This window comes from Caenorhabditis briggsae, assembly GCF_000004555.2.
Source record: "Caenorhabditis briggsae complete genome, chrIII, whole genome shotgun sequence".
In the NCBI taxonomy this organism is placed as follows: Eukaryota; Metazoa; Nematoda; class Chromadorea; order Rhabditida; family Rhabditidae; genus Caenorhabditis; species Caenorhabditis briggsae.
In genome coordinates, this window is record NC_013490.2 from 1454577 (window position 1) to 1466142 (window position 11566).

The window sequence follows — 11566 nt, forward strand, 5'->3', positions numbered from 1 at the left end:
CAGTAGACCGGCAGATCTGATATCATCGCCACTGTGGTGGAATTCAGTGCCTACTGTAGATGCTCCAGTAGCTCCGGTAGCTACAGTTTCCACGGCAGCAGTTGTATTCCCACCGAAACCAACTCCAGTGATACCTCCCGTCGTTCCAGACACGTCACATCCGTAGCGTTTGTACATTCCGCGGTACCTAAAATAAAATTTTAAAGACGCGTATCTCAAAAACTACAGTAGCTATCAAAAAGTTGTCAACTACAAAAATATGTAAAATTTAACGCTCTACAATTTCGTAATTAACAAAATGTTTCTAACTTTTATAGTTTTTGAGATACGCGTCTTTAAAATTTTATTTTAGGTACCGCGGAATGTACAAACGCTACGGATGTGACGTGTCTGGAACGACGGGAGGTATCACTGGAGTTGGTTTCGGTGGGAATACAACTGCTGCCGTGGAAACTGTAGCTACCGGAGCTACTGGAGCATCTACAGTAGGCACTATAGCAGGTACTACAGTAGGATCGACTAGTGGATCGACTAGTGGTGCAAGCACCATCGGAATGTAGAACTTTTTCTGGATGATGAATGAATTTTGACTCATAACTTGGTTCATTTTGATCCTAGAGTTTTTATTTGTACACCAATCGATTGGAAATTAAATTTTACACCTGGAAAATGTATAATCCAAAAACTTTTGAATAGAAAATTTTTGATTTTGGCCTTCTACCATCGCCTGACATCGCTCGCGTTTATCACCTTCTTTTCTCTACACTCGTCTCATGTGCCCTTATATCTCAGTGGTAGAGCGTTGGTCTTGTAAACCAAAGGTCCGTAGTTCAATCCTGCGTGGGGGCAATTTTCTTTTTTTTTCTCTTTTTTTGGGATTTTCTTAAATTGCGACAATATCAGAACGTTTGGACACACAGACACACAGACAGGCAATTTTATTCCGAAAAGAAAGAGAAGGAAAAGGTCACTCAATACTCTTGACTCCTATCATTGTCTCATCCTCATTCTGATCCTCCATGTACTCTGATCGGGGTCTGAAAATTGATATTTTCACAAAAAAACCGATAAATGAAAATTTACCCATTCTTTTTTTGAGTCGTCTTCATCATACTTTTTTCTTTGGCTGTAAAAAATCTTGTTTGGACCATAACTTGGTTAATTTTAAATATTTTGGAGTGAAACTTTGATTTTCAAGTTTCTCATACCAAGAGCTTCAAAATGAGTATAGTCATGACCTACTTTAGAGAATTTCGAATTTTAGACCCTTGGGGGGAGGGGCTATGCGCCTTTAAAGCCAAAATATCGATTGAAAGGAACATAGTCATGATTATATTCATTTTGAAGCTCTAAGAAAGGGGATTTCGTAAATTTAAATTTCAGTCAAAATTTTCGAAATTTGAAAAAGTTATGGACCAAAATAATTGTTGAAAACAATTTTTTTTTTCAAAACTTTTCAATTTTACCTGTAACCGGTTCTCGAGATCTCTTTCTACCCGATTCCTTGCTTTCTTGCAATTTCTGCTTATTTTTTCCTGAAAATTCTTTGGATTTTTTGAGCATCGATTTTGCCTCAGGGTCCGGGTCACTTTGGGTTGGCTCCACCGATTTTTCCTCTTTTTCTTTTTTCTCAACTTTTTCAGACTTTGTTTCAGGTGTTGCAGATTTTTGAGTCTCTGGTGGTGTTGGGGTTGGCGGCTGAAACAATTTCAGAATTTTTGAAAATTTTCAAAAAAATTTTTCTGAAATTTTCAGCTTTTTCGAAATTCCATCTCAATAATGTTCTAGAATACTCTCAAAATGGTCCACACAAAAATCAAAAAAGTTTGCCACCGAGCGGTATCGAACCCGGGTCGTCATATTGGTAGTGGAAATGGAGAAAATCCCACTGAGCCAAAAGTGCATTTTTCGGAAAAATGCACAAAAACGCTAGAAAAATGGAATTTTCAGGGTTGAAAACTAGTTTTATCACTTTTTTCAAGTTTTTTTGTCTTAAAATTCATATTTCCAACCAGTTTTGAGAAACAAATTTTTTTCGAAAATGTTCAAGTTTTAGATTTTTTGAAAATATTGATTTTTGACATCTAGAATGTCTAAAGTAGTCTAAAAATGCTCTGAAAAAGCAGCAAAAAAGTTTTGCCACCAGGTGGAATCGAACCCGGGTCGTCAGATTGGTAGTGCAAATTTCGAAAATCCCACTGCACCAAAAGTGCATTTTTCGGAAAAACGGTCAAAAATGCTGGAAACGTCGGTTTTCAAGGTGTCTTTGGGATCGATTTTAAAGAATACGTCATTTCTCAGATGCTTACAGTAGTTTTCAGACAAAAAACTGAAAAAAAATAATTTTTCGAATTTTTGGTTTTTGACTTTTTTGGGAAAATTTTTAAATTTTTAAAAAACTTTTTTTCGCAATTTTCAGAATGAGACTACGCCCCCTTTTATTACCGTATTCTCCTTCAGTTTCTGCTCCTTCCTCCGACGTCTTCTTTGTCTCAAAGTATTCGGATGTTCACCACGAAAGTTCTCTTTCGTCTTGCAGAAAATCAATGGAATTAAGCTGAGCAATGTGATTGAAATAGTACAAATCGAAATTAGGTTCATGATTCTGGAATAAAAATTCAGAAGACGTTGGATTAGAATTCAGAAGACAAACTTGCTTTTCAGATTTGAAATCTTGCGAAATAGGCAAAAATAATTTTTTTTGAAAACAAAATTGTTTTTCAAAAATTTCGTTTCACGTTTAATGGATTTTTTTTACTCGAAACATAAAAAAATGAGTTTTTTGCCACCGAGAGGAATCGAACCCGGGTTGTGAGATTGGTAGTTGGCAATGTTGAAAATCCCACTGAGCCATTTTTGCGCTTTTCGGAAAAACGCTCAAAAATGTAAAAAAATGGATTTTTTTTTGAGTTGGACACTATTTTTTTCCATATTTTTCGATATTTTCAACCAAATTTGAACAAAAAAATGTTCTCGGAAATTTTCAAAAACTAGATTTTTCGAAAATCTCATTTTTTCCATCTAGAATGTTCTAGAATGGCTAAAAAAGCTTTAAAAATGCAGCAAAAAAGTTTTGCCACCGAGTGGAATCGAACCCGGGTCGTCAGATTGGTAGTGGAAATGTGGGAAATCCCATTGAGCCAAGAGGGCATTTTTCGAAAAAACGCTCAAAATTGCTGGAAAATTCGATTTTCAAGGGGTTTTTATAATATTTTTGGTGTTTTTAACAAACTTCAAGCAGTTTTCAGACAAAAAAATCTGAAAAATTGAAAAAAAAATTTTTGGAGCCAAACATTATTTTTTCTGAAATTTCCAGATTTTTCGAAATTTCGGGTCTAGAATGTTCCAGTACAGTCTAAAAATGGTCTATACAGAAATTTAAAAAAGTTTGCCACCGAGTGGACTCGAACCCGGGTCGTCCGATTGGTAGTGGAAATGTGGAAAATCCCACTGCGCCATTGGTGCCATTTTTCGAAAAATGCTCAAAAATGATAGAAAAATGGAATTTGAGATGGATTTTGCTGAATTCTGAGTGTTTTTAAAAGATTCCCAGACATTTTCAGACAAAAAAACCCTGAAAAAATACGAAAAAAAATTTTTTTTTGGATGTTTTGGAATTGAAAAACAACTATTTCAACTAAATCTTTATTATTGCACAGAAATAAATTATATAGCAAAATAAGTGTTCTTAAAAGAGCTCTAAAAAGCGAGAGGAATTATTATACAATAAACTTTGGACACTAAAAAGCAAAATTCCCTGGGAATTTTCAGAAAAAAAATTTTTTTAGCAAAAATAAGCAAAGCGGGAATTCGAATATTTTGTTTTGGCGGGAAAATGAAAAATTATTCAAGGGACTCCCCAATGTCGACGATTTCCTTAATAAGGAAGTCCAAGTCCTCGCGGGTGATGGCCTGAAAAATTTTGAAATTGAAAAACAAATTTTTAGCTCCAATTTTTAAAAATCGCTGTAAAAATGAATTTGGACTTTTTAGAATCCTCAAATCCTCCACTTTTGGAACGTTAACTTACTTGATTAGAAATAATCATTCTGAAGAAGTTCGGACGCTGTTTGTCCGGCTGGTACCCAACCATTGTAGTTCCCCGCTGCATCATTCCAGCCTTGATTTTTGGAGCAATTTTCTCCAAACGAGCCTTGATTTCGGCTGGTTCCAAGTTGCGAATCTTGGATGGAACGTACCAAAAGCAAATGTTCAGGAATTCCGGCTGAAAATATTGATTTATGAAGAAATATTTCCGAAAAATTGGAAAAATCCAAAATATTTTTTTTCAATTTCCCACTTTTCTGTTGTTCAAATTATTTAAAATGTATCAAAAACACCAAAAAACAACAAAACTCAGTTTGAAAATCGACTTTTCCAGCTTTTTTGAGCATTTTTCCAAAAAATGCACAAATGGCTCAGTGGGATTTTCCACATTGTCCACTAACAATTTGAAGTCCCGGGTTCGATTCCACTCGGTGCCAAAACTTTTTTATTCTTGTGTGGACCATTTTTAGACAATTCTAGACTCCTCTAGAGCTCAAATTCAGAAAATTTGAAAAATTTTTGAGGATTTTAGATCTGAAATTTGGGAAAATACCCAAATTTTCGGTTCAAACTCAATTTCGTAGAACAAAATTAATATTTTTGAATTTCTTAAGTAGAGAGCTTTAAAATGGGTATAATCATGACTAACTTCTAAAAATGTTGATTTTTGGAAATTTTCCTACCCTATTTTTCTATGCGCCTTTTCTATGCGCCTTTAAAGTCAAAATATCAAACTTTATGGAATATGATCATGATTATACTCATTTTGAAGCCCTGAACGTGAGAAATTCAAAAATAAAAGTTTCATGCTAAAATTCTGAAAAATGAGACAGTTATGAGCACATCAAAAAATCATAGCAACTTCAGAAAAACCTTGTTGTGCTCATAACTTGGTTGGTTTTCCATATTTTTGAGAAAACCTTAATTTTATGAATTTGTGATGTCCAGACCTTCAAAATGAGTATAATCAAGACATATTTCAGAGAATTTTGATTTTTCGCCCACCCTCTGCGCCTTTAAGGTCAAATTGGGGTAAAAATCCCTGTTTAAAGGAGCATAGGCCTGATTATACTCATTTTGAAGCTCTACGCGTGGGAAATCCAAAAATAGAACTTTCAAACTGAAGTTCTAAAACATAAGAGAGTTATGAAGATAACAAAGTTTTAGAAATTTTAGAAGAATCCATAATTTGGCTTTTTCTAGCGCATATTTTTGTCTATTTTGACTTATTTCCCCCCAAATATGAATTCCAAACTCACATTCTCAATGATCAACTCGAAACCTTCAGTCTCCTTGATTCTTCTGGTAAAGTAGGCAGATAAATCCATAAGCTTATTGATTTGCTGGCGATATCCCTCCATTCCCTTACTCTTCCACATCAACCAAAGCTTGAAGACATCGTTATGACGTCCACATTGGATAGCCTTGTCTCCAGTATCATAACTAACATCGTAAGGCTTGTCTTGTTGGAATAAATAGTCTGCTGATGCCTGATTACACTGGAAAAGCAGTCCATCCTGACGGAAAAGACAGGCGGAGCATTGAAGAAGGGCTCCCATGAGTTTATGGGGGTTCCAGGTGACCGAGTTGGCTCTCTCGACACCAGCTAGCTTATAGCGATGCTCCGGGGAAAGCAACATTCCACCACCCCATGCTGCATCGACATGGAACCATAGCTTGTGTCTCTCACAGATGTTGGCAACTCGCTCCAATGGATCAAACGCACCGTATACTGTAGTACCGGCTGTGCAGCAGACAAAGAATGGGGTTAGACCCTCTTTCTTGGATTCGATTATCTTTGCTTCCAATGCTTCTGGAATCATTTTTCCGTTTTTGTCGGTTGGAATGTTGAAGCAGTGATCGGCGCCAATTCCAAGCACTGCGGAGGCGGATTTGATTGAGTAGTGACTCTGGAATACTTTGTATTTGAAAACAGGGCTAAAAACCATGAAAAATAGCATCTAAATTGCCGAATATTGCTTGAAAAAACTCAAAAAATAGGGATTCTCTCGAAAAATACACTTTTGGCTCAGTGGAATTTTCCACATTTCCACTACCAATTTGACGACCCGGGTTCGATTCCATGTGGTGGCAAAACTTTTTTATTTTTGTAAAGACCATTTTTAGGCTGTTGTAGAACAGCCTAAATGGCGAAAACCCAGATTTTCGAAAAGTTCTAATTTTTGAAAAATTTCAAAAAAAATTTTTTTTCGCAAAATTAGTTGAATATATGAATTATAGAACAAAAGAACTTGAAAAATGTGAAAAACCAGTTTCTAATCCGGAAATTTTCATTTTTCTTATATTTTTGAGCGTTTTTCCAAAAAATGCACTTATGGCTCAGTGGGATTTTTCACATTTCCACTACCAATTTGACGACCCGGGTTCGATTCCACTCGGTGGCAAACTTTTTTGATTTTTGTGTGGACCATTTTTTTTTAATATTTTAATCTTCATAGCTACCAATCTGAAGGCCCCAGGTTCGACTCCGCTCTGTGGCCAAATTTTTTTTTCGCTTTTTTAAGGAGAAAGGCGCATATCTCAAAAACTAAAACAGCTAGAAAAAAGTTGTCAACTACAAAAATGATCTTCTAGTCTTGTATGATATCATCAAACTTCATCTTCGCTGGTAAAGCAGCACAATGTTGGAATATCCTTCATTCCGAGATGTTTGCTACGCGGCCAGAGTTGATGGCGAGCGGCATTCATCGCGTAGAGATTGGCAATGGCTCCGCCTGGAGCAAATATTCCATCGGCTTTTTCTGGATCCCATCCAACTGCTTCCCACATACGAGTCATCACCGATTTCTCCATTAGAATGAAGACCGGAGCGATTTCGTAGGTGAACCTGGAAATTTGAAATTTTGAAAAAACCGTTTTTTTTCAATTTTTTTTCCGAAATCGTTAAAAAACCCTGCACCATAAGAAAGAGGTTATTATCTAGCTAGCTGATGTCTCAAGAATTCTTGTGCTACAGTAATCCCCTGACGTCATCTGAAAAAAACTTCTAATCCCTTTAAAAAACCTTTTAAGTCAGTCCCTCCGAAAACGCATAAAAGTACAGTACCCTTTACCTCTTTAAGCACCCTTTTAAGCTCTTACACTCATGAAACAACAGTAATCCATTAACCCCATTTTAAAGGATTTCTCCCAATTTAAAAGTACCCTCTAGAAGGGTCCCATTAGGGCCTAATTGAATGGCCTATACGAAAACGGACCCTCAAACATTAAAGGCGCATATCTCAAAAACTAAAAAAGCTAGAAAACAGTTGTCAACTACAAAATTGCTCAGCATAAAATTTCACACTTTTTGTAGTTTACCAAATTTTGGTAGCTACAGTAGTTTTTGAGATATGCGCCTTTAATGTTTGAGGGCCTCCCCCTCCTCTCGGAAGGGTCGGTCGGAAGGAGCGCCATGTTTAAAGGCGCATATCTCAAAAACTAGAAAAGCTAGAAAAAAGTTGTCAACTACCAAAATGAAGCTCTAGTCTTGTTTCGCATAGTCTAGAAATGTTAGATAAATTGAACAATTATTAGTATACTTTTCGGGGACTTTAAAGTTGGACCACGCCCGACCGCCTCTGAACACCTCGTCCGCGGCCCCCCCGACCACTTACATATTGGTGTTGGCAGTGGCGGTGAGCCACTCGCCAGCCATTGAAACCAAATCCAATCCGCATGAAATCTGGTTGAAGAAACGTGGATGGCCAGTACGGACTCCCAAACGGAGCACATCCTCGCAGCTCTGAAATTTGAAGTTCGCTCATAAATCTTTTAAATTTGAATATTTTGCTGTGAAACTTAAATTTTCGATTTCCTGACATTGCTTCAAAATAAGTATAATCATGACCTACTTCAGAGAATTTTGAATTTTCGGAAATTTTCGACCACCTCATGCGCCTTTAAAGTCAAAGTTTCAAATATAAAGGAACATAGTCATGATTATACTCATTTTGAAGCTCTAAACGTGATAAATCCAAAAATTTAAATTTCAAACTGAAGTTCTAAAACATAAGAGAGTTATGAAGATAACAAAGTTTTAGAAATTTTAGAAAAACCCCTCCAAGACGTTGGAAGATCCTAGAGATTTGGTTTTTCCCTCATTTTCATCCTATTTTGAAGTGTGAAAAGATGAAAACGGGGGAATTGGGTGCTTATTGTGCCCGCAGGGCACATAAAAGGGGAGAAATTGCGTGCAGAAATAGGATTTTTGGAAGATGGAGGAGGAGGAAATGAAAAAAGGGAAGATGGACCAGATTTTTTGGTACAAACTCAAATTCATTTGGTGAAATTTGGATTTTTAGATTTCCCACAATGAGAGCTTCAAAATGAGTATAATCATGACTATATTCAGTGAAGTTCGAATTTTGACCTTAAAGGCGCACGGGAGTCGCAAAAGGAGTCAAAAAATCAAATGGCTGGAAGTAGTTCATGATTATACTCGTTTGAAAGCGCTGAACTTGATAAATTCAAAAATATAAGTTTTATCCTAAAATTCTGAAAAATAAAAAAGTTATGGGCATAACAAAATTCTTAAAATTTTTACAGAGTTTTTTTTGGTCCATAACTTGGTTAGTTTTCAATATTTTTGAGAAAAATTTAACTTTTTAAATTTTTGGTGTCTAGAGCTTTGAAATGAGTATAATCATGACCTACTTTCCTCAATTTTTAAAATTTGGACCCCTTTATGCGCCTTTAAAGTCGAAAAATCAGTTTAAAGCAACATAGACGTGATTATACTCATTTTGAAGCTCTAAACGTGGGCAATCCGAAAATCAAACTTAAATACAGTAATTTTGATAATTCGCAGAGTTATGATCAAATTAATGCAAAATCTCAAAAATGACCGCCCACCTTAACCAGCTTCAACAAGTTCTCCGGCTGCTCGGGAATCGACAAATCAATCAACATTTGCATTTTGTCCGGATGATGAAACTCCAGAATCTTCTGATCACGATCATTTTGATCCTTGATGTACTTCAGAAGCACCTGGACCACACGATTCAAGAACTCCTCAGTTCCCTCCCAATTTCCAGATTGGGGAAGGATTTCTGAAAAATTTTATTAATTTTTTCGAATTTAGCGGGATAAGGGCTTCAAAATGAGTATGAACACGACTAGGCTCCGCCCCATTTGAATTTCGAAAACTTCCGAAAATTCAAAATTCTTGAAAGTAGGTCATGATTAGACTCATTTTGAAGCTCTTGACATGAGAAATTTGAAACTTTAAATTTTAATCCAAAACCTTAAAAACTAAAAAAGTTATAGATGAAAAAAGGTTGTTCTGAAATGCTTGTCTGTTAAATATGCTCATAACTTTCTTAGTTTTACAAATTTTCAATTATAATTCATATTTTTAATTTTTTCACGTTTAGACCTTTTAAATGAGTATAATCATGACCTACTTCCGAGTATTTTGAATTTCCGGCCCCCTCCCCCTATGCGCCTTTAAAGTCGAAATTTCAAATTTAAAGAAACATAGTCATGATTATACTCATTTTGAAGCTCTAAACGTGAGAAATTCAAATACCAAGATTTCATTCTGAAATTTCGAAAATTAAGAAAGTTATGGTCAATTTACCTTTGGCAATCAACGCCTCCAGCATCGCATCCGATTGCTCATCCTTAACCGGAGAGGACATTTTTCCAGAGAATTCTTTCCGGGAAAACTGAGCAATCTCTTTTACCCCTTTTGGCCCCTCTACCCTAGGCTCCGCCCCCTTGAGGATTACTGTGGCTCCTTAGGCTCCGCCCCATCCCTTCCCCCCCCCCCCCCCCCTTCTCTAATCCATAATGATGAATTGAGAGAGATGGAGAGAGTGGGGGAAAGTGAGAGACGCAGAGAAAGAAATGTTAAAACCCAAAAAAAGGAAACAAAGAAAAGAATCTTCTTGAGCCTTCTGAAGTGTCACGACGTCTTCTGAAAAATGAAAATTTTCTCGGAGGATTCTGAAGGATTAGTACTTCTTCTGTTTGGAAGAAAAAGAAGACGTCATTTTTAGGAAAGAAACAATAAAAACAAAAATATGAAATCATGGAGTGGTTGGGGTACTTGGGACCAAAAATTTTGAAAAAAAAAACAAAAAAAAATTTGGCCACAGGCCGGAGTCGAACCTGGGACCCCTCAGAATGGTAGCTATGAAGTTTAAAATAGTCAAAAAATGGTCAACACAAAAAGCAAAAACTATTGGCACCAAGGGGAATCGAACCCTGGTGTTCCGATTGGTAGTGGAAATGTTGGAAATCCCACTGAGTCATTCTTGCATTTTTTAGAAAAACGCTCAAAAATGCCGGAAATCGATTTTCAATGGGATTTTTGATTTTATTTGGTGTTTTTAAGTTACTTCCAAGCAATTTTCAACAACAAAAAAATTTCAGAAACATCTTTTTTAAGCCAGAAAAAAATTTGACCACAGGCCGGAGTCGAACCTGGGACCTTCAGATTGGTTTCTGAGAAGTGTAAAATGATCAAAAAGGGTCCACACGAAAAGCAAAAAAGTTTGCCACCAAGTGGAATCGAACCCGGGACGTCAGATTGCTATCGAAAATCCCACTGAGCCATTCTTGCATTTTTCAGAAAAACGCTCAAAAATGCCGGAAAATCGATTTTCGTTTTTAGTTTTTCTAGTTTTTGTAATTTCAAAAAAAAAAACTAAGAATTTCGGAATCTGAAATTCAGAAACTCAAAAAACTTTTGAATTCTAAAATTCCGAAAATTCAAGAAAAACAATTTTTTTGAAAAAATTTTAATTCTGAGAAAATTTGAATTTTTCCATTAGATCTGTTGTGGAAATTCCAGAATCTGAAAATCAAAAAAAATTCAGAAAAATTCAGAAAAATCGAATTTTCTGAAAATTGCAAAATTTTCGAAAAAAATCTGAAAAATCTAAAAAATTCTGAAACTTTTGGCATTTTGAAAGTTTTGAAAAATTCAATTTTCTATAAAAAATGTTTTATCAAAGTAAATTTTCAAATCTTCCAAATTTTTGCGAAAATCTGTCATTTCGAAATTCTGGAGATTCTGAAAACTTTGAAATCCTTCTTAAAATTCAGAGAAATTGAATTTTTTGAGAATTCTGAAATTACTAAAAATTCCAAAAAATTCAAAAGTTCCCAAAGTTTCTGAAAATGCTGAAAATCATAAAAAGCAGAAAATTCTAGAATTCTAGGAAATCCAAGAATTCAAAAAATTCGAAATTTTAGAAATTCAAAACTTCTCTGAAATCTGCTCTAAAGCTCTAAACTTCTGAAAATCTTAAAACACCAAAAAAAGCAATTCTTAAAATTCTGCAAACCTATTTTGTGGAAGATTCTGAAGATCCTGAAATTCTGGAAATTAACAAAAAAAACGTTTTCAATTCAATATTTATATTTGTGGCATCAAATGAAACAAAAGAGAAAAGAAAGAAGACAATAAATTACCGGCCATCAAAAAGCAAAAAAAAGAATAATCTAAAAAAATCCAATATGGTTTTTTTCCAAAAAAAATTGAATATTGTCTATTCAAAATAATCGCGCG

General features: G+C 35.4%; 3 protein-coding genes and 1 non-coding gene across 4 annotated transcripts in view; 2 read left to right on the forward strand and 2 right to left on the reverse strand.

Annotated features, from left to right (window-relative positions):
- The window catches only part of CBG15751, a gene marked incomplete at both ends in the record, with an annotated part of 4929 nt that extends 4369 nt beyond the window's left edge, over positions 1-560 (forward strand). Inside the window, one exon of the mRNA XM_045243395.1 lies at positions 353-560. Coding sequence (XP_045095790.1) covers positions 353-560 — 208 coding nt within the window. The remainder of the gene's footprint in view (positions 1-352) is intronic.
- A 217-nt stretch (positions 561-777) lies between these two features.
- On the forward strand, positions 778-849 carry CBG28812. The gene has a single exon. It is a non-coding gene (tRNA).
- A 118-nt stretch (positions 850-967) lies between these two features.
- CBG25812 lies at positions 968-2601 on the reverse strand (the record flags this gene model as incomplete). Its single annotated transcript, XM_045243396.1, has 4 exons — positions 968-1037; positions 1084-1126; positions 1467-1698; positions 2446-2601. 4 exons carry the CDS (start codon positions 2599-2601, stop codon positions 968-970), a joined length of 501 nt encoding a protein of 166 aa, XP_045099745.1.
- Positions 2602-3843: 1242 nt separating this feature from the next.
- Cbr-unc-25 lies at positions 3844-9689 on the reverse strand (the record flags this gene model as incomplete). Its single annotated transcript, XM_002640818.1, has 7 exons — positions 3844-3912; positions 4031-4225; positions 5307-5957; positions 6664-6895; positions 7665-7792; positions 8902-9098; positions 9629-9689. The coding sequence occupies 7 exons, from the start codon at positions 9687-9689 to the stop codon at positions 3844-3846; spliced, it is 1533 nt and encodes a 510-aa protein (XP_002640864.1).
- Between the last annotated feature and the right edge of the window lie 1877 nt (positions 9690-11566).